Source organism: Anguilla anguilla, chromosome 17 (genome assembly GCF_013347855.1).
Source record: "Anguilla anguilla isolate fAngAng1 chromosome 17, fAngAng1.pri, whole genome shotgun sequence".
Taxonomy (NCBI): domain Eukaryota; kingdom Metazoa; phylum Chordata; class Actinopteri; order Anguilliformes; family Anguillidae; genus Anguilla; species Anguilla anguilla.
In genome coordinates, this window is record NC_049217.1 from 4,511,167 (window position 1) to 4,533,326 (window position 22,160).

The following is a 22,160-nucleotide window of genomic DNA, read 5'->3' on the forward strand; positions in this document are numbered from 1 at the left end:
GAGGATATTTTTGCATACTGCCCATCACATACTAAAATGTGCACACTAAACAGTATGCAGTATGCTTAATAGACCGTATGTATTTTGAGGACACATTAGTTAGGAGGCTGATTCAGATACAGCCCTGTTACGTATCCACAACGTTATTTTGCGACGTGGCCGCGACGGGGCACTGGTCTTACGTTTTTACGGTAATACTACGTAAATTGAGACGTAACGAAAACGTTACGAGACCAATAGAGGACGTTAATAGTACGTCGCCACAACCACATTTTGTTAGTAGGGATAGCTGGGCTACATAATTACTAATAATTAGTAACATAGTCAATTAATATTATTGAATATATAGAATTCAGTAAGTAGTGTAATGCGTAACCGTATTTCTAGTAAAGCTGAATCATAGTCATGTGTTCATGTGTATGGTGCTGTAGTACAGGCCATTTTCGGGGCTATATGATTAGACAACAGGTTTAGCCAATAGCCACTGAACTGGGTTTAGCTACGAAGAACGTAAAGAATTCCGGAGCAAATCACGTGACCACGAGTTGTTTGAGGAAGAAATTACGTAACATTTTCACTGATGAAAGTGGCCAAGTCTTTTGGCATTTTTCTCACTCCTATCTTTTAAGAGCACGACGTGAAATAGCAGAGGACTTACTTTCTGGGACTTTCTATATTATAAAACCTCAACAGAAGGATCAGGTAAGCAAAGACAGTTTGCTGGATTACATACTTTCTTGTTTTGACAAACTGACTGGGCTTGCGCGACTTCCTGGAAAAGATGTCGGTAACTAGGCGGCTGATTTCTGGTAAACGAATGATTTACAAAATAGAACTAAACGAAAGTAAAGTTTTGGATTCGACAATCTGCTCATGTACTTTACCTATTATAATGGCATTAGCTTCAAGATGTGACTGCCATTCTGAGTTAGGTAGGCTATTATAGTCTACATGCACATGCCAAACAGCATGTTATTCACGTATGCAATTAGAAAAGTTAGCTTTCAGTTCAGTGACACTTTAGCCTACTGTAAACCGGTGATGATTCTTAACCTATCGGTCATGGTTATGTATCATTTATTTTCGTTTACCAGATAACGTTATGTACAACGTTGCAACCGAAAACCGAAGGCTTGCTTTTATTAATTTAATATTAATTTTCTTTTGCTACATTCTACTAGGCTAAATCTTTGCTGGATAGCCGGCTAGTGTTTGAGAACAGTAGCACATTCTGTAGTTAAAGGGATGGTTCACTTTCTTGGATTTTGAAATGTATTTGCGGTTTAATGGTTTGGTTAGAGGCAGAGGTGTAAAAACGTATCCGAAAACGGCCGGTGTGGGTGCAGGTTTCACTACAACATATTATTGACTATTTAACTAACGTGGTCTTCAATCGACGTTGGTAAGTACACTCGGGTGTCTTGGTTATGCGCTAAAAACAATAACCTGCACCCACATCGGTCTTTTTCGGGTAAGATTTGATACCCCTGGGTTAAGGAAGGGAAATTCACTCGCGTCCTTCTCTAGAATTGCCTAAAATGGTTCGTGTAGGTGACGTCAAGAGAATACTTACCGCAACTTTAAACCAATGGATACAACGCACAGGACTACATTACATGTATAAACTTCCTAATTTCCATGGAAGATGAATGGGCTACCAACCAGACAGACCAGAGGGCACACGTGAAAGGTCGGACACCCTGGTTGAAATGAAAACGTCGTCCTACTTTCTCCAAGAGCGCTGGTATCGACCTACGTAAATACTGTCATTCGGTTTTACAAAATTATAAAACCAAATCGTTAGCCTAACACAAACTGAAGGTCAAGCGGGGTGTTATGAACAGTTTGAAATTTATTTATACACACACAAAACAATAGATTAGAATTTACAATTTGTAAAGATCATCTGCTAATTTGTTGCACACACAAAAATAGGGAATCATCTGTCAACCAGTTTAAAAAGAACAGCTTTAAGAAGCAGATAGATCAAAAATGTATCACTCTTTCACAATTTGACTGATAACCCCACATTATGTGCATCTCTGAATAAGCATGTACTCAGGGGCAAGCCAGTCCCCTCTGCAAAACCACTTGCTGTATGGCTCCAAAGGCTGTATAGCCTATATGAACAGACTCATTTCATAGCCTTTAATTTAAAATTTTAAAAATAATGATCAATGTAAATATGCTAACTTCTTTCCTTGAGTGCAGCGGTCTTGGGTTGCATGCATATATCTACATTTTCAGGAGGTGAAATGTCACTGTGCAAGCTGCTTTGGAGTTACTTTATGTGTATTTTCTTGTTTTAGACCACACACCCCTCTGGTGCCCCGTTGTAAAGCTGACAGGACATCAGAAACTTAAGAAAACATCTAATATGTCCTTCATCACAGACAAAATCTGTGTGGCCCGATTGAAAACATACACTAAAAACTTTTACCACGCTTAAAACCCCAGAAAGTGAACTGTCCTTTCAACAGCACATAGGCCTATTTCAACGTGCTACAGTAAAGTTGGGTCATGTCTGACAGCTCTGACACCATTGCATAGGGATTGTCATATATATATGCAGATGACTGACATTAGTTTTGACTGGAACCACATTTTGAAGTTGGATCTGTGAGAACTAGGCCTAACTAACTTACGATGGGATAAAACGTGAAATTGTTTGTAATCTCATATCTTCACCTTTGTTTGTGTTTTATTTTCTTTGCTGTTATATTCCGTTGGCATATGGGGGACAAACAGCGGATAATAGTGTCTCTGTAGAAGCAAGAAGAGGCAGATGTGCAGAAATCATAAGCTTAATGGCACACTAAGCTGTAACCTGAACTTTACTGCAGAACTTTTTTCTCAGTACCTTCACATAGCCTATAGGCTAGGCCTGTTTTGCTGTTTGTACCACAAGTGGGTTGCCCCTTTTTAATACCCGATTTCACATACTGGTGCTGATGATAAAATATTTTAATCCATAAGATATGCAATTTTGTATTTTCAAAGGAATTAATTGGAAACTGAAGTGCACTTCCAGTTCTCTTGAAAATAGGCTATATAGAGTAAAAGTGTTTTCTTGGACATAGTGTTGGCCATTTAAGCTCAGTATTAGCTGTTAATGCCTCTGTTATGTCTTAACCTGGCCACTCTGTGCTAGAGCAGCCACTGTCCTGATGTACTCGCTGTGTGTTAAAGCTGCCACTCTGTTACTGTACTCGCTGTGTGCTAAAGCTGCCACTCTGTTACTGTACTCGCTGTGTGCTAAAGCTGCCACTCTGTCACTGTACTGTGTGCTAAAGCTGCCACTCTGTCACTGTACTTGCTGTGTGTTAAAGCTGCCACTCTGTTACTGTATTCGCTGTGTGTTAAAGCTGCCACTCTGTCACTGTACTCGCTGTGTGTTAAAGCTGCCACTCTGTTACTGTATTCGCTGTGTGTTAAAGCTGCCACTCTGTTACTGTACTCGCTGTGTGTTAAAGCTGCCACTCTGTTACTGTACTCGCTGTGTGCTAAAGCTGCCACTCTGTCACTGTACTCGCTGTGTGTTAAAGCTGCCACTCTGTTACTGTACTCGCTGTGTGTTAAAGCTGCCACTCTGTTACTGTACTCACTGTGTGCTAAAGCTGCCACTCTGTCACTGTACTCGCTGTGTGCTAAAGCAGCCACTCTGGTGCCATGTTCTTCCAGTTTCTTCACATTAAGTACGTCTTCCTTTGTTTTTCAGTGCCATGGCAACTGCGCCGCCACTTATGGATTTCCCGCAGCCCCCCTCCTATGAAGAAACCATGGTAACCCCTCCCCCTCCTCATTACCACCTGGGCCCTCCCCCTCCTCAGGGTTACACCTCTGGGCCCCCCCCTCTTCAGGGTTACACCTCTGGGCCCCCCCCTCTTCAGGGTTACACCTCTGGGCCCCCCCCTCCTCAGGGTTACACCTCCGGGCCCCCCCCTCCTCCAGGCTACGCCAAGGTGCCTCAGTGCCCGTACCCTCCTCAGCCTGTTGGCCCCCCTGTCACCAGCCCTGTGGGTAAGTTCTTCTACCCTCTGCTGCTGCCTGTACTGGATGTTAAGGGTTTCAGCGTTTAGGTTTTACCCAGGTGATGTGCTCCCCATGTCAATTTTTATGGTCCTGCGTTATTAACTACCTAGATTATTAACAATTTTATATATCAAATGAATCTTTATTTTAAACTGGTTTTCATGCTGCAAAGTACACATGCCACTGCAGTTCAAGCATGACCCATACATAGGTGTGAGTGAGCGTGAGAGTGTCTGTGTGTTCTGTGCATAGTGTCTGTGAATAGTGTGTTTAGATTTGTAAGTGTCTAGCGTGTTTTTCCTTTAATTGTATAGTGTTTGTGTGTGCAGTGTATGCAGTAGTTTGACAGCCCTGGTCAAACATGTTTTGTTGAATCTCTTAAGTGAAAAGAACTTAATACAACCTCTGCAGGGTGCAAATGTAAACATAACACAATTAGATTTTATCTGCTTAATCTTTTTTTTCTATCTTTTTCTTGTTTTGAAGGAACAGTGAACCCGGTTTTACTGTTTGGGAAACAGCAGATGATTTTTCTGTGTTTTCAGTGCAGAAGTTTGCAACAGTCTGCAATTCTGTTGATATATTAAGTGCTTACTAACAAGATGCCCAAACTTTTGCACATGCCACATCTTCAATAGGTTGTAATACGCAAATAAAAAAGAATTGTGCATTCAAAATTACAGAAATATGCCACGTTTATGTTTGTACCCTGCAGAGGTTATATTCATTTCCTTTCACTTAGAAAATCAAGAAACCATGCAATTTGTCTGGGGGTGCTCAATCTTTTGCAGACCCATCATATATTTGTGTGTTTCAATTGGTCCAAATCGAATTGTAATTAAATCTTCCTTCCCATTTTGTGGTCACTGGTCTAATGGCAAAAATGTTACCAGACGTTGACGGTGCCGTTGCTAAAAGAGCAAACTTGGATCTGTAGTTTACACGGTGTTGGAGTGTATTTGCTGGACAGTGTGGGCCGCATAAACGCTGTCGCTGAGTTTGCCGAACGCGTCGGTAAGCTCTCGCGCGTCCCTCTCTCAGTGTCCGTGCAGACCATCTACGTGCAGCCGGGTGTGGCCTTTGGGGACAGGCCCGTGCAGGTGCACTGCCCCGCCTGCGCGCAGTTCGTGCTCAGCCGCATGGAGTACCACAGCGGCACCATGACCTGGCTCAGCTGCCTGGCCCTGTCCTTCTTCGGGTGAGCGCAACACTCCGAGCTTCACTGAAATCCCATTCAGATACTGGAAAAATTCCCCGTAATTTTCCATGAGTGTTTTTCAAGTGACAAGTTAAAATTTTGATTCAATTCAATAACTAATGGCGATTCTAATTAGCGTGATTGATATTTTGACTGTTATACAGTTAACTGTGAAAATAAAGGAAACAACAACTGTAGGGTCCCTCTTTGTAAAGTTCTCAACAAACTGTCTAACGGAAGCCCCTTCTGCATGGGGTAAGTTTTATCTGAGGAGGTCCTGCAACGTGTTATTTATTTTAGTGGCATTTCATTGTAATTATGTGGGTAATTGCAGCGGAGCAATCGTAAGGGATTCCCTGCATTTTCACCCCAGTCAGTGACTATGTCCTGGATGTGACTGGTAAAGGTGTGAAAATAAAGATAATTGGAACCAAAATTCAAGTGGAAAAAATAGCTTATGCAGAGATTGCTATTCACATGAGATTAGTATGATCTGCAGACGTATGAGTTTGACTCAAAAACAGTAGGCATTTCGGGCTGGATTTGGGCTGAATTTTCACTCTTCTAATCTGTGAAGATTACAGACATGGGAGATTTGTGCTGGATTAGAACAACAGGAGTAATACATAATAAATAAAATTACAGGACATCCTGGGGTAAAGCTAGTCAAACCTGCCACAGCAACCACCCTCTCTTCTAGCCGTGGTGGCTGAAATAATGGGCAACTGCATCTGCTAGCATTGTTCTACACAACAATCACCATACTGGGATGTTATTTGCTTAATTAACCACATAATATTTCGAAGCACCAGCTTTCAATATACTTTGTATTCTTCAGTTACTCAAGTGTTTCCTTTATTTGGCAGCTGAAGGTTAATTATGTTTTTTTCTAACCTGGGTTTTATTTTCCATCATTCCTTTTGGTTCTGATTTTAGGCATCAAGGTTTTAGTTTTTTTAGAGGTTTTTCCATGTCAGTTGGTTCGCAACGGCGTCTATGGGTCATATCAAGATACTATACAGGTTCAATTTACCTCTAACAAGTCCAATTTAAACCTGTTATCCTACTGTCTGCCCTATATTCATATATTTAGGGAAGCACATTATATCATTCATTAATTATATTAATCATTGTATGTCTCTTATTTCATGACATTTTTATTCCTGACCGACACTTTGCACATTTGCTCTTTTATTAATTTCCTTGCGTATTTATTTCAAGGCAAATTCATTTCCACTCGTATTCGTTTGTGTGTTTATTTCAAAACGACTCTGCCTAACTGTCAACATGAAAGGGGCGGGGTCAGCCATGATCATGGAAACAATGCAAGAATAGGCCACGCCCCCAGATGGGGGAAAACAATCCATCGTGTTCCATAGAGATAGTATTAGCAGTCAGAAGATTTACAAATTATTAAAATGCCGAAAATATGTTGTGTGGTGGGCTGTACCAAACCCCCAACCCCCTCCCCCCCACCCCCAAAAAAAACCCTTAACGATGAAGCGGCTGAAAAAAATACTGTGAGAACCAATAGGAATGATGGAAAGTGCTACAAAAATGGCCCAGGTTGGGGTAAAAACGTGGAATTATGCTTTAACTGTTGATGGTTGTTATTGTTATTATTCCTATACTACATTGTCTGATTATGCTGAACCATTCCTTTTGTATTCTAGCTGTATCTACGGATGTTGCCTGATTCCATTCTGTGCGGACAGTCTGAAGGATGTGAAACATTGCTGCCCAAACTGCCACAACGTCCTGGGAGTGTACAGACGCCTGTAATGCCTTTCAGCAGGGGTGCACAACTCCGGTCCTACCAGGCATGCTGGTTTTCCTTCCAACCAGTTACCTTAGTTTTTGTTTTCTGATGCCCCTATAAACTGACGGTTCGCTCTTCTACTTGAGCAGAGTAAAATGTTTAGTATACACTTGCAGTCTGCGTCTGTAGCTGAAGCTTATACAAATGCCACATCAAGATATGATTAAATTAATTAAATAATACGAGCAGAAGTTGGCACAAAATCCTGAAACGGATCTTCCCTTGTTGCGCTCCCCTGCCCTACTGTCAAGGACATCAGAAACTTCTAGAACTAAGCACTTGTGTCAATGAAGAAAACGTAATCGAGTGAACAGAATACTATACTGAATTCAAACTGACTATATGAACAGTAAACACATTGTAATTTAATTACAATTAATGAAGTGCTATTGAATTTAACTTTTACATATATTTCAATCAACTGGATGAAGATTATATTATTGGAAAAGGATCATTTTTGAAAATGCTTAGAAAATTAGCAGAGCCAGATAATTTTAAGCAGACTGTTTAATGTATACATGGTGGCCTTTTCCAAAGAAATTCAGGTTCTTCCCAAAATTATTTTCAGTGAAATGAAGACGTGCAACATACAGAGTACATTTTTAAAAAATCTCAAAAAATGTTGCTTTCATTTAAAAAGAGTACAGTTAGAAATAGTTGACAGTTTTATAATGTTTTGTGTTTTGAGAAGTGCTATATAAATTCAATTTTTATTATTATTATTATTATTATTATTATTACCACTTTGTTGTACGTCGCTCTGGATAAGAGTGTCTGCCAAATGCCTGTAATGTAATGTATTATTATTAATCATAATATTATTATATTATAGTAATCTAAACTGTGAAGTTAGGGTGGAGCGCCTCCTAAAAATATGCAGCTATTTATGAGATAATGGGGTGGATTGTAAAATATTGGGCTATCACATAGTGTGGAAGGCCAAATAAGTTGAAAATACGCGAAATTGACATATGGAATCACACGGTGTCAACGTCAGGTGGATCCACAGGTCGATCATTATACGTCACGCACTCCAAAAAAATATTTCCACAAAGGATGCACTCGTGGTTCCTTGCTCCAGAATTCTTCAGGAGCCTCCTAGCTCCTTGGAGGAGCATTTAGGACATTGGAATGTCCTCAAAGATGGCGCACCTTGATCGATTTGCGGGTCAGTCAAGGACCTCAGAGACAAATGGCGAATAAAATGAGTGATTGGAATGTGCCCATGTGACATCACATGATTCCAGATGTAAATTTCATGTATTTTTTTGTCCCATTTGGCCTTCCATACTAGGAAAGGAAGCAAGAAGGTAAAAAAATAAGTGGCTGGAATGCACCCCAGGTCTCAAAATCTCCACCGTTTTAAAACACCCCAAACGCTGTGATCCTACACAAGGACGATGCTTTATTTGTTTCAATCGGATAGCCTGAACAGAACCTCTTCCAGACCAGGGTTAAAGCTTAAGTTAGCTTGTGAAACCCATAATGCCACTTCATAGCACACCCCTCTGCTCACACACATCCTAAACCCAACTCTACATTAACCGCGAATCAGCCCTCACCCTTTATACGATTACAAAACCCGCGCAACCATAGAGTGTTCCACAGCAGTGCCATTGCACTTACTGGCCATTACAGTGTACCTGAAGTTTCAGTGACATGGGTGCAGGCCAGCCTGATATGAAGTGGGTCTTAAAAATGAGCAAAAGAGGGATGCTGACTAGAATGACATGCAGTTTTGGTGGTGGTAAGATATACAGCTAAACAATGTTAAGAGTTACTCAATTTCCTTGTTTCCCACTGGCGAAGCTGCTGTTTTTTATTTTCTAATTTCTCAATATGAATACTGTCTTGTTTTCCACATAAGACTATTAAATAGATTAAGCAAAGAGATGAAGTGCCACAAAATCACTTCTTTTTTTAGGACTAGTAAAGTCAGTTAATGGCAAAAATATTAAATGTACCTGACACCAGACTTTAAATGTTAATGTAGTTCACGATTGTTAAGTTTGTTTATATAGTTTGGGTCCATGTTTTTTTACTGGCTCCCATAAATGTATTTGTGTCATTAATGTTCACTTTTCCATTGTTCACCATTGTTTAATATGGCAGTGTAAACAGAAACTTTCTTGCACACAAATAAATATAATTTTATAGATGCATGTTTTTATTTTGACTTGTGTTGGCTCACCACCTAATTGCAAAGTTTTGTTCTTCCTCGTCAATAAAGACCAGATAGATTAGTTTTAGGTATAAACAAATTTGGATATACTGACTTACATATTTCACAAAATTTAAGTACGACAATTTTTTTATTTTATTTTTTTAAACAAGGTTGGTAAATATGTACATCAATTAACGAGAGCGCTGGGATAATACAGGCCCTACGGTTACTATTCTGGAGCTGATTACAAGGTTTGCTGTAGGTCCTCCACTTCAAACTTCCACATGTTCCTGTGAACCGGGTTGTCTGAGAGGTCTGCCATCTTTACCGCACGGAGAACTGGCTCCGGGGTGCAGGACTGGAGAATACCCATCACCATTACGTATTTGCCTGGAGAGTAACAAAACTTTCGCAGTCATTTCACACGAACAAGATCCTATCCAATCGTAAACTGGTCTTTTTCGTAGAATAAGCACACACTGCGATAATGAAAATAATCTGTGTACTACTAAAGCCTGAAAAGTGAAACTGCTACCGGCTCGTTAACGAACCTGTGAACTCACCGGAGAGGACACTAGATTTCCCCTGGGGAATGCTACTAGCGCCAATGACCATGAAAGTCCCGGTCTCGTCGATGAGCGTCACCGTGGTGTTGTGGTCTGATTTCACCTCCAACACAGTCCCCTGCATCCACACCACTGACACCTCCCGCAGCGGACTCGTATTCCGCTGCCCCAGCCTTTTTATAGTGCACTCGATCTTCCCATTCGGCCCGAAATGTACTTTACCCTCTCTAAGCTGACTGGAGAGAACTTTGATGGGAGGACTTCGTTTTTTGTCGCCCGGAGACTTCACGGGAACATCCATAATACGGGGGAATCTTATGTTAACGTCCACATACCATTTTGAGAGTAGTGCCAGCGCGCGTAAAGGAAAGACTGGGCGTGTTCGAGTAGAAATTGGTCTGCAGTTGGCTTGCCTGATATAGGCGGAAATGACAAAAGCCTGAGCCAATGAACTGCGGCCTGGGCAGACCAAACTGGGACAGTTTCTGAAATAAGGAAGAGAACGACATGGAGGAGTTAGCAGTACAGTCTATAGTTGCGGCGGAGATGGAGGCGGCTGGGATGCCCCTTTCACTTAAAAACCTTGAAGAAATGGAGGAGAACAAGAGAATACAAACTCACACTATTGTTTAGGGTAGTCAGTATTTATCTTTTGCGAAACTACGCTACTTCCGCTAAGCACTCTGAACTGTGCCGCAGTGAAGCTCCAAACTCCTCCAAGTAACACATTAGGCCGCTCATGCTCTGCTGGAATTCGTTTTTTTTCTTTTTATTTTTTAAATCTGTCAATTTATGAGAGCTTAAAGCACACTTGTCCTCTGTTTTCGACTAGCAGTTAGGAATGTCAGCTTAGTAAATTTATGACATCGTTGTCATACACTGTAATGTGACATTTATTTATGTCGTTAAATTAAGTAGCCTATGTTTGTATAGACGTTTCAGTGATGGTTCTAAAGCATATTGTAGAATATCTTTAGCAATATAATGAGGAATTCTAACGTAAGTCTAATTCTGTCTCCTCCCCCCTATTTTAAGGATTAATTGTCCCTAAAATCACAAATGATGTATCTGAGGTGATGCCTTTATAGAATCAGGCTTCATTTCACTACCAACATATCTTTCTTTTACTTGTTCATATATTTATGATTTGACAATGAACATCCAAAATGGCAGAAAGAACCCTGTATCGTTGTGACTTGCATGGTGGTAGAGGGGAGTAGTCTTACAGTTTATTTATGTTTCAAACACCATAGTGTTTGAGATAAGTACTCGGAAAATATTCTCTTTACTTAATTTGTCTTTTTAGGGTGGCAGTGAAGTATAAAGGGTAAAAGGAACAGGTCTTCTAACCTAAAGGTCACAGGTTCGATTCCCGGATAGGACACTGTCATTGTAATTCTGAGCAAGGTACGAAACCTGCATTGCTTCAGTATATATGCAGCTGTATAAATGGATGCAATGTAAAAGTTTTGTTAGTCGCTCTGGATAAGAGTGTCGGCTAAATGCCTGTAATGTAATGTTGTTCAGGAGATCAGACTAACCACATCCAGTCAACCCATGCCCTTAATAGCTTTACATGTTTAATCTTGCAACAGTTTGTAAGATGGATGTACAGCACCGTAGCCATTTTGTGTTTGGTTAATGTTGTTTAATTGTTAATGCCCTTCATGTTATTGTGGGGGTGGGTTGTTTGTATGTGGTCCCCTGTGCTGGACTGTGACATGCTGAGGTCTGGCTGTACACTGTCCCATCCGGAGATCTCCTCTGACCACTTCTCAACACAATGACAGACAGCAGGTCATAACTTCAGACCCTGATAAGGTGTCTTGCTGAACACAAGGGTGGTCAAGAGGAGTATTGATTACGTAGCAGTTCAATAGCTCAGAGCCCAGTCATAAATTGAACTCCACCCATTCAAACCACACACAGAAACTGATGGAATAGCTAATGGCATCTATCCACTCCCATTTTTCATTACTACACACTTTTAACCAACTCCCTTCGTTTCTCATTCCCTCAATAGAGAGGCTGGGGACGTCTTTGAGGAAAATGGCAGCTGCGCATTCCCAGGATGTAGAATCGCAATATGACCTACACGGCACGCCGTTTTATTTTTTATCTTTGCTTGCGGGGTCCCCTGGGGTACAGAGCTCCCTACACATGCAGTACATGTCAAACTGGACAGGAGAAATGGAACAAGGGGCTTAATCTCAACTCTTTGTACATTTTTCCTTTGAGCCTCCTGCAGACCCCTTGCAATTCACTGTGTGGGATAAAGATCTATCCATTAGTGATGACGAAATCCCTTGGGATACTATTTGGAGTAATCTGTTATATGTGTCTAAAATCCTGATCATCAGCTTTCTCACGTGCTGATAATTCTGATTGGCAAATTTTGAAAAAGCAGGGGGCAATTGGTTTTGAACTTCGGGACCTTTTGACCACAGTGAAGCGACTGTTAATCTGTGCTATTCTGTTCTGCCTGTTACTTTATGTTCTGTTTTATCCACCTGTCAGTTGTGTCTTTATCCCTTGAAAGGAGAGTATTTGCTCATTTTCCTTTGACAATAAGAGCCTAGGCTGGAGTGAGATACTCATTTCTGGCACTGTGAAGGAACACAATGAGAAATAATAGCAAGGTTTAATTGACAACTCTCCTGAACTGGAAAATTGGGGTATAAATGTCTCAAGGACTGTTGTGGTGTGAACATTCAGTGAGAAATGTTTCCCATTAACGGCAGTTGCTGGGATTCTGGAGGAAAGGAGAGAGAAATAACACTAGGCAGAGCTGAAAGTTACTTACACCAGCTCATGGTCAATATCTGTCCATCTGAAGACCGTGATGAGATGATTTTGCAAACTGGCAGAGGAATGATTGTGAAAACGAATAAGGTTTTTAGGTTCTATCAATGAGAATTTCTTTCCAATTCAAATTTGAAATCGGAATGCTGGAGGTTCATTGGAAATTACAGTTCATATTTTAGAATTAAATCAACTTCTAAATTCTGAATTGACCTCAACCCCAAACCTATGAAATCACAAAAACCATGTGCAAGTTTTATTTTACAACAATGTTTATTTTGTGTTAGTGATCATACATTATAAGTGAGTCATTGATAGTGAGTATGTTTCTATTTAAAACTGTTAAAAAGATGTTTAAAAACCCATCTGTGTATGCTCTAAAAGGTTTCTCTGTATGGCAAGCTGCAGAATCTAGGCTTTGTTTTTCACGTAAAATATTAAAATCAATAAATTTCATACCTTAATGTACTGACACAAAAACACACAGATTTTGATTTTGATAAATAGATTTTGATCCAAGAATGACTATACTTTCAGTAGAAAAACATTGTAGTTAAACAATGTTATAAAATAGTCTTTCCCTGAGAAGAAAAAAGGTTTTTCCTGATGGAAGTCTTCACTCTATTGTAATAAATAAAAGTGTTGACATAGTGCATTGAGCATCCCAAACTCCCACATTCTAGAAGAGAATAAATAGGAATCAATATAAAAATATAAATTCGTGGTTACAATAGTTCCCAATCAAAATCTTCAATTTAATATCAAAATACCCATAAGATAAAATATTGAGCTGAGAGGTTTTTGTAAAAAGCAAAAAACAAGCTGTGCTCATTTGTGATTACAGAAATCTGCCAGCCTCTACACCTACTTAACAACCAGACATTAAACATAGACTAAATAGGACGGAAACATACAAGATTCATTGATTCATTTGATATTTTCATTCTTAAAATTACTTCAACAGTTGCAGTACGACAAATATCAAACCCAAAAACAGAGAGAGTTGGTGAGCGGAAGGTGGGCTTGTTCCGTCATGACCTGAAACAACAACAAAAAAATTACAAGAGTTACTCAATAGATTGTCCTACATGCTCATAACACTTCCTGAAATACATCTTCACGTGGCTGGTTCAACACCAACATCACTGCAAAACATTTCATGGAAATAATACATTGAGTCTGTCAAAATGGAGAACATTTTCTCATGATAAGGGTTCCTGTGTTTAAAGTATTTTTAAAGTAAAAAACAATAACTTTTTTTTCTGTTTTACCCCATTCAACTGAACTTGGAGATTCCACAAGTTTTTCATTGAAATATACAGCAGCCTATACTCAATGCTAAGCTCATTACCAGCCAACAGGCTGAGTAGCTGGCAAACTGTTCCTACAGCAGGTTAGCTAGCTAATGTCAATTTGTCTTGCAAATTCTAGCATGAATGTTAGCAAGCTCGATTCCTAATTTAGATGGAATATCCTGTCCTAGATTAAAAATTATTGCTCCAGCTGATGCTGCCAAGTCTTGGTAAAGTATGAGAAAGCAGCATAAATTTATATTGTTCTATATTGGCTGTTGGATGTATTGCGCACTGTGATGTTGTCATCCGTCACATTGTTCTCTGTAGAAATATGACAGAACATGTGGTTCTCCACATTGAGTTCCTTGCCTTTCTTGAGTTTCTTATTTTAGGATTTGGCTAGAGATGAGAGATTTACATCTCAAAAGTAAAGTAACGGCAATACAGCATCATCCTGAATCTGCTCAACTGATTGGTTGGAAGAACCGGCATTGACCCCCTCCCCCCTCCCCCATCAGCGCATTAGCTTTCTACAGTTAGCATTTTACAAGTTTGTGAATCTTTTGCTCAAGGTTCACTGCAAGATTTGGAGCAAAATTCAAAAGCGCTGAATCTGCAGTTTTGAGAAGTTGTAATTACTGAGTTGTCTTTACTCTGTTTGTTTGCATCTGTTCTTGCATGTATTCTTTAATTAATTTACAGATTTGTGAATCCATTCTACAGATTTGTGAATCCATTCTACAGATGTGTGAATCAGTTGCACAGATATGCAAATCAATTTTACAGATTTGTGACTTCTGCTACAAAAATAACTCCACGGGATTGTGGGAGGTCTCCACTATACTTGTAGGAATCAAAGATATTTGCATTTAATGTTTGCATTTAACCTCTCACTTGACTCAATATACACAACATATTCCATTTTGAGTGCCTTATTAAAAATGGTCAGCATTAAGACAGCGTTATTATGATTATGATTAGGGTTATTCTGATAATGCTGTTTGGCAGATGGTTTATCCTGTGCGATTTGCAGCACCTTTCATGGCTGGATAAAAAAGTGGATACAAATATCTGGATACAAATATCATAGTAGCATTATTAAGATCACCATTATAAACATGTCATTGGTGAGGACATCTTACCAGATGTTGTAGTAGTGCGTTTTGTAGTTGTCTTGATTGAAGTTGTGTTTCCTGGGCGTGCTGCGCTTGTTGTTGATCTGGCTGTAGTCGCAGTTGCTCGTCCACCCGTCAGGTTAAGGCCCAAAGAGTCCAGTGCCGACTGATCCTGACTCCTGATCCAGGCTTGGATTATAGTCATGTTCTCATAGGTCTTTAGGTCATCCACGTTGGCACCCAGCAGTGATTTTACCTCCATCACATTGAGAGACTTAAAGTGGAAAGGAGCATCATGTTAGCAAAGGGCCATATTGGTCCGTGAAAATAGCACACATTAGGGTTCTGCTACTCTGGAGCGCAGCTCCAGCTTACCGTGACTATGCTTGAGTTCAGACTGGTAAAGGTTTCTAGGTCCATGCTGACGTTGGATCTTGACAGTCTTAATATGTAATCTTTGGGGGCGCCTCCTGAACAGACACAAATGGAACCCAAATGAAGTAAGAACCGTATGAGGACAAGCCAGTCGATGACGATTACAGCAGTGGTGCCACAGCACACAGCAATGAAAATAGTGTTGGAGCATTCATGGACTTCAAAAATGAAACTGGGGGAACCCGACTTGATTATGGGTTAAAAACTGAAAATGGCCTGCAAGCTACAGGTTGTTGTTCTTGGCACTCACCCAGGTAAGGCTGGATGAGCTGGTACGTTGTCAGGGAAACGGGATCCGATTTGGGATTCGAGTTAAAGGCTTGCACAGCTTTACTGAACAGTTCATTCTTGACCCCCTCGGGACAAGCCGTAACATTCAAGGGGTTGGCGTTTCTGCAAATGTAAAAAAAAAAAGAAAAAAAGGCCAGTGTTAGCAAGGCTTTATTTTACACAGTTTAGCAATAATTCCTATTTTAACTACTTAAAATTCAGTTCTTGTTATCAAGAATTCCAATTATAAGTAGTTAAAATTCAATTCCTGATATCAAAAATGAAAAGTCCCATTGAAATGAATGGGAAAAACACTAGAATTATAACTAGTTAAAATATCAAGTATTCAAGTTATTACTAGTTAAAATTGACATCAAAAACAAGTTGAATAAAAGCTTAAACGGCTTGCCATAAAAACTCAGTAAGAGCTTGCAGTTAAAGCTCAACTTGGGCTCATAGTTAAAACTTAATAAGGGTTCATTGTTAAAACTCTATGAGGTCCGATAGTCAAAACTTTATAAGGCCTCATAGTTATACCTCAGTAAGGACTCATTGCTAAAACTAATAAGGGGTAATTAGCTGATCTCACTTCAGGCTGCCAGGCGTGATGACTAATAAGGGTTAATTAGCTGATCTCACTTCAGGCTGCCAGGCGTGATGACTAATAAGGGTTAATTAGCTGATCTCACTTCAGGCTGCCAGGCGTGATGACTAATAAGGGTTAATTAGCTGATCTCACTTCAGGCTGCCAGGCGTGATGACTAATAAGGGTTAATTAGCTGATCTCACTTCAGGCTGCCAGGCGTGATGACTAATAAGGGTTAATTAGCTGATCTCACTTCAGGCTGTCAAGCGTGATGGTCGTCAGGACGCTGGTGGGCACTGAGCACAGATTCGGCCCGCCTATGGCATTCAGCTCCCGGGTTCCCAGGGTATTGCCTACTGTCCCCAGGTATTTAGTGATTATGGCCATGCTCTGGAAGAGAACATGAAGAATAACAACGTTGATGAAAAAGTTCAAAAGCTGAAAACAGGGCATCAGGGTAAAATATGCTGCACAAACGTGGTCATATTTCACAATATTTTTTAAATATATATCTATATATATATATATATATACATATATATACATATATATATAATTATTATTTCTTTCAAATATTAGGGTGAAAGGTGACATTCCATGAGGAAGGTCTAAAACTGAACAGCGTTTGGGAGCCATAAAACTAAGGTTACATTTTAGCAGGCCTGAATGTGCAGCACTGTGTGCTTCATGGAAAGCATGTTAGTTTATCACCTTTGCTGGCTCCCACGCTCCATTTCCTGAGTCCATCAGAGCAGCCAGGCTGTCGATGGTGGTGACGTTCCACTTGTTGATGTCACCCAGGGAGGCCATACGAGACAGCGGACCCAGGATTTGCACCTGCTGATCTGAAAGGCCTGATGGGTATGCCTTACAGACAGGAAGTGGAAGAACCGTTCAGTGATTTGCATATGATAACTTTTCAACTGGATTTTTACACCTTTTGCAAATAATTTTATAAGTGCAAAAATGTTTATCTGTTAGTGGAGACTGCACTGCATAAGCTGCACAATCATTATAGAAGTCATATTATTATTACCTGATTTATTTTGTTCAAAACGATTTTTTGGAATTCATCCACATCCACCTTCGCAGCCAGACCTGCCAAATTGTCCCTCACAACCTCAACGCTCAGGCAGTTGTCGAACTGGGTGGCGTCGTAGCCAAATGGAAAAGCGTTGTCACTGATGGTGACCTGTGTGATGTTTCCAACTGTGCACAGGTCTGAAGAAAGACACAACAAAGATGTGCGAACCTGTAAGGGCTTATATATATTTGGGATGGTGCCGAATACATAGTTTGGTTGCAGGAGCACTGAATGTTTGCGCTGAGCAGTCTCAGGAAGCCACCGTTTGGCCACTAGGGGACTTGCGTGAAGGGGTTAAACAGAAATAACGCCAAAGTTTTGTCACAACCCACCTGCTGCTCGTCTAAATCTTGTAATCTGAAGTTCTTTGAAAAGTGTTTTGAGCTTCCTCCTTTCCTGTTTGTCCTGTTTCCGCATGTTTCTCAGGAATCCGGTTATGTCCCTCTGCAATGATGGGAAAAAAACATTACAAGCTTCCCAGAAAAGAAAAGGAGTGTCTTGCTCACACAAGCAGTATTGAATTCAAACAGTCATAAGTTAATTAAATTAGTGAAACAATTACTGCCCCAATGGGCGTGGTGCTCTTATAATAACATGCCTAAAATGGTGCCTCCAATTTCAATTACTCTGTGGGATATTCTGTTTTCTTATTTTTGAGAGCAATAGCACTTTTTCTGTGCTGTAAAAGATCAACATGCATTGTACAAAACTTGTATAATCCAATGATCCAGCCATATACCATACAAATGTGAAAGTACCTTTCTAAAACGGCTCCAGAATGAATTTCCTAAGTTCGCTGGGAGGGGTCCGAGACTTTCCAGAGTTTGAGAGTTCCATTCTGAAGGATTTCTGAAAGCAAAAAATCCAATTACACAGAGAACAAAAAAGAATGGTGAACATGCAGGGTGCTTTTAATCATGATAACAACAAAATTATTATGCTGCCCCCTAGAGGAGGTCATCTGCCCACTGCAGGAGAGGTGGGCTGACAACAAATGAGAGAGCACAGAACGCACAAGCTCTCCTGCAGATTAGACACAACGCAGAAGAAAACATTCTGTCATTAGTTTATACATCGGTCTTTAAGGGCAAATATAAGAAGCGATCACACAGGGTCTTTCAGGAGGACTTCCCGGGGGTTTCTGTGGTAGGTTATCAGCTGCATCATGTTCCCCCCTGCCCTTCTGTGAGACTGCGTTCCCTTCACCTACCCATACTTGGTGGTCCCCCGGAGGAGAACGGTCTCCATGGCAGTCACCTGCTGGCCTGAGAAACTCTGGCAGTTTTTAAGTTTCTCCAGTATCATCGGGTCAGAGGCATTGATGTAAGACTCATCCAGCGTGCAACACATGTTTCCCAGAACCTCCACGTGCTCACTGTTCAGCTGTGTTCCTGTTATGCCCTGGAATAAATAAATCGGTCACATTATTCATAGACTGATATATTATCTTGGCTCTATTTCGGTCATAAAGGGGCTCTGTTTTGGTCGTGTACCTGTTCTGGATTTCTTGTCCTTCTGCTCTTAATTACTGAATTATCCTAATCGCATGGGTGACTTTATCAGAATGTATTGATACGCTCATACAGCTGATAACTATGTTCCCATATAAGGAGTGTCAAACTGATGGGCCTCAGTCCCTGCAGGTTTTTGTGGTTTTCAATCTGATAATTGAAAAGTTGAGATCAAGGTGTGTGGAATCTTTAGCTAATCAGTGACTTAAATAAATCACTGGTGCAGAATCACACTGAAAAGGAGCACTATGGCCCTCCCAGACTAGAGATTAACCTGCAGAAACAGTGCCCCTTCCAGGACTGGAGTTAAACCTGCAGACACTGCAGCCCTCTAGAACTGAAGTTAAACCTGCAGACACTGCAGCCCTCCAGGATTGGACTCTGACACCAGTACCTAATACAAAAAAAGATTTGTGGTTTAACCTATAAATGGAGTGGCATTGATGTATGTAGCTAATTAGCTGAATGGGCCATGGAAACCTGCCTCCAGAAACAAACCTGTCTACCACTGGACTTTCAATTCTGGAGATTCATTTTTCTTAAAAACAACAGCGATTATAATTTAACTGTATACTAGTGTAACTCACCAGGCAGCTTCTGGCATTGTTCAGTAAATCGACTTTCTTCCTGCTCAAAGCCTCAGATAGGACATTGAAGTCTGCGTTTCCGGTCTCCGTGAAGTACGACTTGCATGTTGCCTGCTGTACGTTGGAGTAACTACAGAAACACATGGGCAGAAAACCTTTAAGGCCATGCAGGAGGTGAACATGCAGGAGGTGAACATACAGGAGGTGAACAAGCAGGAGGTGAACATATAGGTGAACATACAGGAGGTGAACAAGCAGAAGGTGAACATACAGGTGAACATGCAGGAGGTGAACATACAGGAGATGAACATACAGGTGAACATGCAGGAGGTGAACATACAGGAGGTGAACATACAGGTGAACATGCAGGAGGTGAACATACAGAAGGTGAACATGCAGGAGGTGAACATACAGGAGGTGAACATACAGGTGAACATGCAGGAGGTGAACATACAGGAGATGAACATACAGGAGGTGAACATACAGGTGAACATGCAGGTGAACATGCAGGAGGTGATCTTTCATTGAGACCTGAGACCTTGGGTTAGGCTTAGAAAGTTGTGTTAGGTTCAGAAAATTGGGTCAGGGTTAAAAAGTTGGGGGTTCAGAAAGTTTGGTCAGGGTTAGAAAGTTGATTTAGGTTTAGAAAGTTGGGTTAGGTTTAGAAATTTGGGTTAAGTTCAAAAAGTCTGGTTAGTGTTAGAAAGTTGGGTTAGGTTTAGAAAGTTCGGTTAGGGTTAGAAAGTTGGGTTAGGTTTAGAAAATAGGGTTTGGTTTAGAAGGTTTGGTCAGGTTCAGAAAGTTGGGTCAGGTTCAGAAAGTTAGGTTAGGGTAGAAAGTTGGGTTAGGTTCAGAAAGTTGGGTTAGGTTTAGAAAGTAGGGTTTGGTTTAGAAAGTTTGGTCAGGTTCAGAAAGTTGGGTCAGGTTCAGAAAGTTAGGTTAGGGTAGAAAGTTGGGTTAGGTTCAGAAAGTTGGGTTAGGTTTAGAAAGTAGGGTTTGGTTTAGAAAGTTTGGTCAGGTTCAGAAAGTTGGGTCAGGTTCAGAAAGTTAGGTTAGGTTCAGAAAGTTGGGTTAGGTTCAGAAAGTTGGGTTCGGGTTAGTGTTTGAGCGTTGACTCACTCATAGTACAACAGCATGTCTGAAGGGAAGTCGCTGAAATTCTGTGGCTTTTCTTTCTTGATGTGATTGTTCATGCAGGTTAACTGAGAAAAAGAAAATAACAAGTTACACTTGAATCCATGTCTTGCCATGCTATGAATTTCTATTATTTTCCCTACTGGTTCCAGCATTTCAGCATTACCTGGGATTCCCGCAGAACCACCTTACTTCGACCATTTCTCCTACGGCAGGCTCGGATGACATTCTTGACTTTTTCCTTTCCGAAAGTCTGAATCCTCGTGCATGAGAATCCCTGGAGCACATCTGTGGAAATTCTACAATAAAAGAATCAATTCACATGGTTACAAACACACGAACATATAAACATACATACATATATACTGTACATACACATTTAAATACATACATATATACATAAATGCAAATGTAGATACACACATACAAAAGCCTGGTACATCCCTATTATTAACCGCTCTGTAATGGCGCATGTGAGCCTGTTACATCCCTATTATTAATGAGTCTGTAATGGCCCATGTGAGCCTGTTACATCCCTATTATTAACGGCTCTGTAATGGCCCATGTGAGCCTGTTACATCTCTATAATTAATGACTCTGTAATGGCCCATGTGACCCTGTTACATCCCTATTATTAACGGCTCTGTAATGGCCCATGTGAGCCTGTTACATCCCTATAATTAATGACTCTGTAATGGCCCATGTGACCCTGTTACATCCCTATTATTAACCGCTCTGTAATGGCCCATGTGACCCTGTTACATCCCTATTATTAACCGCTCTGTAATGGCCCATGTGAGCCTGTTACATCCCTATTATTAACGGCTCTGTAATGGCCCATGTGAGCCTGTTACATCCCTATAATTAATGACTCTGTAATGGCCCATGTGCGCCTGTTACATTCATATTATTAACCACTCTGTAGACTGTAACGTAACAAAATGTGGAAAAAGTGAAGTGGTCTGAATACTTTCCAAAGGCACTGTAAATGTTTGAAATTTTAACTGTTGAAAAAAAAAAATTGATGCCTCCAACTCATGGTTTTGAATGAACTATTCCCAGCCTAACATTTATCAGGTTGTTCCATGGGTCTTAAAATGGACTCCCATTGTCTGTCTATCTGTCTGTTACCTGCCTGTGTCAAATGTATACAGTGCTCACGTTATACCACAATAAGTCCATGTTTGGTCAAAGGGTGAAAGACCTACAATCTGCAGTTGTATTTTTCATTTTTTGCCAGAGAGAGGCGAAAGGCTATGGGTATTACAGAAAATTCTATTCACACATATTACTACTTACTCATCAGCATTACTGGTTCCTGCAGCAACTGAATCAAAGAACAGAGCCGCCTGCAAATAAAATTCATGAAAACAAAGAATCTGTTAAGACCAACTTCACTGTAAAGTGTGTAAAGTCCACTTGGCATTTTAGTCACATGATAATTATGATAATCAAGGATATTCAAAAAGAGTTCATTTTGCAAGAATGACAATCCAAATTCCACAATTCCAGTGTGTGGATGGGTCCCATGGTCTGGTATCTGTTAAAGCTCAGTTCCAGTG

At 40.5% G+C, this 22,160-nt stretch overlaps 3 protein-coding genes and 1 long non-coding RNA gene across 7 annotated transcripts in view; 2 read left to right on the top strand and 2 right to left on the bottom strand.

Moving 5' to 3' along the window:
* The first annotated feature begins 216 nt into the window (after positions 1-216).
* Positions 217-9,208, top strand: litaf (lipopolysaccharide-induced TNF factor). The gene is made up of 4 exons (XM_035397880.1): positions 217-702; positions 3,719-4,020; positions 5,074-5,230; positions 6,904-9,208. Exons 2-4 carry the CDS (start codon positions 3,723-3,725, stop codon positions 7,010-7,012), a joined length of 564 nt encoding a protein of 187 aa, XP_035253771.1. The 5' UTR covers positions 217-702; positions 3,719-3,722; the 3' UTR covers positions 7,013-9,208.
* Positions 9,196-10,189, bottom strand: rmi2 (RecQ mediated genome instability 2). Of its 2 annotated transcripts, none has more exons than XM_035397881.1 (2): positions 9,765-10,189; positions 9,196-9,603 (listed from the first exon to the last, which is right to left on the bottom strand). In XM_035397881.1, the coding sequence occupies exons 1-2, from the start codon at positions 10,078-10,080 to the stop codon at positions 9,458-9,460; spliced, it is 462 nt and encodes a 153-aa protein (XP_035253772.1). In that variant the 5' UTR covers positions 10,081-10,189; the 3' UTR covers positions 9,196-9,457. The 2 variants fall into 2 exon arrangements, with proteins under 2 accessions (XP_035253772.1, XP_035253773.1); XM_035397882.1 differs by having other exon boundaries at positions 9,777-10,181.
* A 36-nt stretch (positions 10,190-10,225) lies between these two features.
* Positions 10,226-12,908, top strand: LOC118216573. The gene is made up of 3 exons (XR_004763033.1): positions 10,226-10,778; positions 11,086-11,186; positions 11,803-12,908. It is a non-coding gene; the product is annotated as an uncharacterized LOC118216573 (long non-coding RNA).
* Positions 12,909-13,292: 384 nt separating this feature from the next.
* The window catches only part of LOC118216569, a 51,925-nt gene continuing 43,057 nt past the window's right edge, over positions 13,293-22,160 (bottom strand). For all 3 annotated transcript variants that reach the window (XM_035397877.1, XM_035397878.1, XM_035397879.1), the window contains 14 exons: positions 21,898-21,947; positions 20,765-20,897; positions 20,584-20,666; positions 19,465-19,594; positions 18,577-18,767; positions 18,125-18,215; positions 17,699-17,810; positions 17,319-17,503; positions 16,994-17,149; positions 16,536-16,672; positions 15,677-15,819; positions 15,367-15,461; positions 15,019-15,265; positions 13,293-13,619 (listed from right to left, as the gene is read on the bottom strand). In XM_035397877.1, coding sequence (XP_035253768.1) covers positions 13,534-13,619; positions 15,019-15,265; positions 15,367-15,461; positions 15,677-15,819; positions 16,536-16,672; positions 16,994-17,149; positions 17,319-17,503; positions 17,699-17,810; positions 18,125-18,215; positions 18,577-18,767; positions 19,465-19,594; positions 20,584-20,666; positions 20,765-20,897; positions 21,898-21,947 — 1,839 coding nt within the window. In that variant the 3' untranslated portion in view covers positions 13,293-13,533. The remainder of the gene's footprint in view (positions 13,620-15,018; positions 15,266-15,366; positions 15,462-15,676; positions 15,820-16,535; positions 16,673-16,993; positions 17,150-17,318; positions 17,504-17,698; positions 17,811-18,124; positions 18,216-18,576; positions 18,768-19,464; positions 19,595-20,583; positions 20,667-20,764; positions 20,898-21,897; positions 21,948-22,160) is intronic.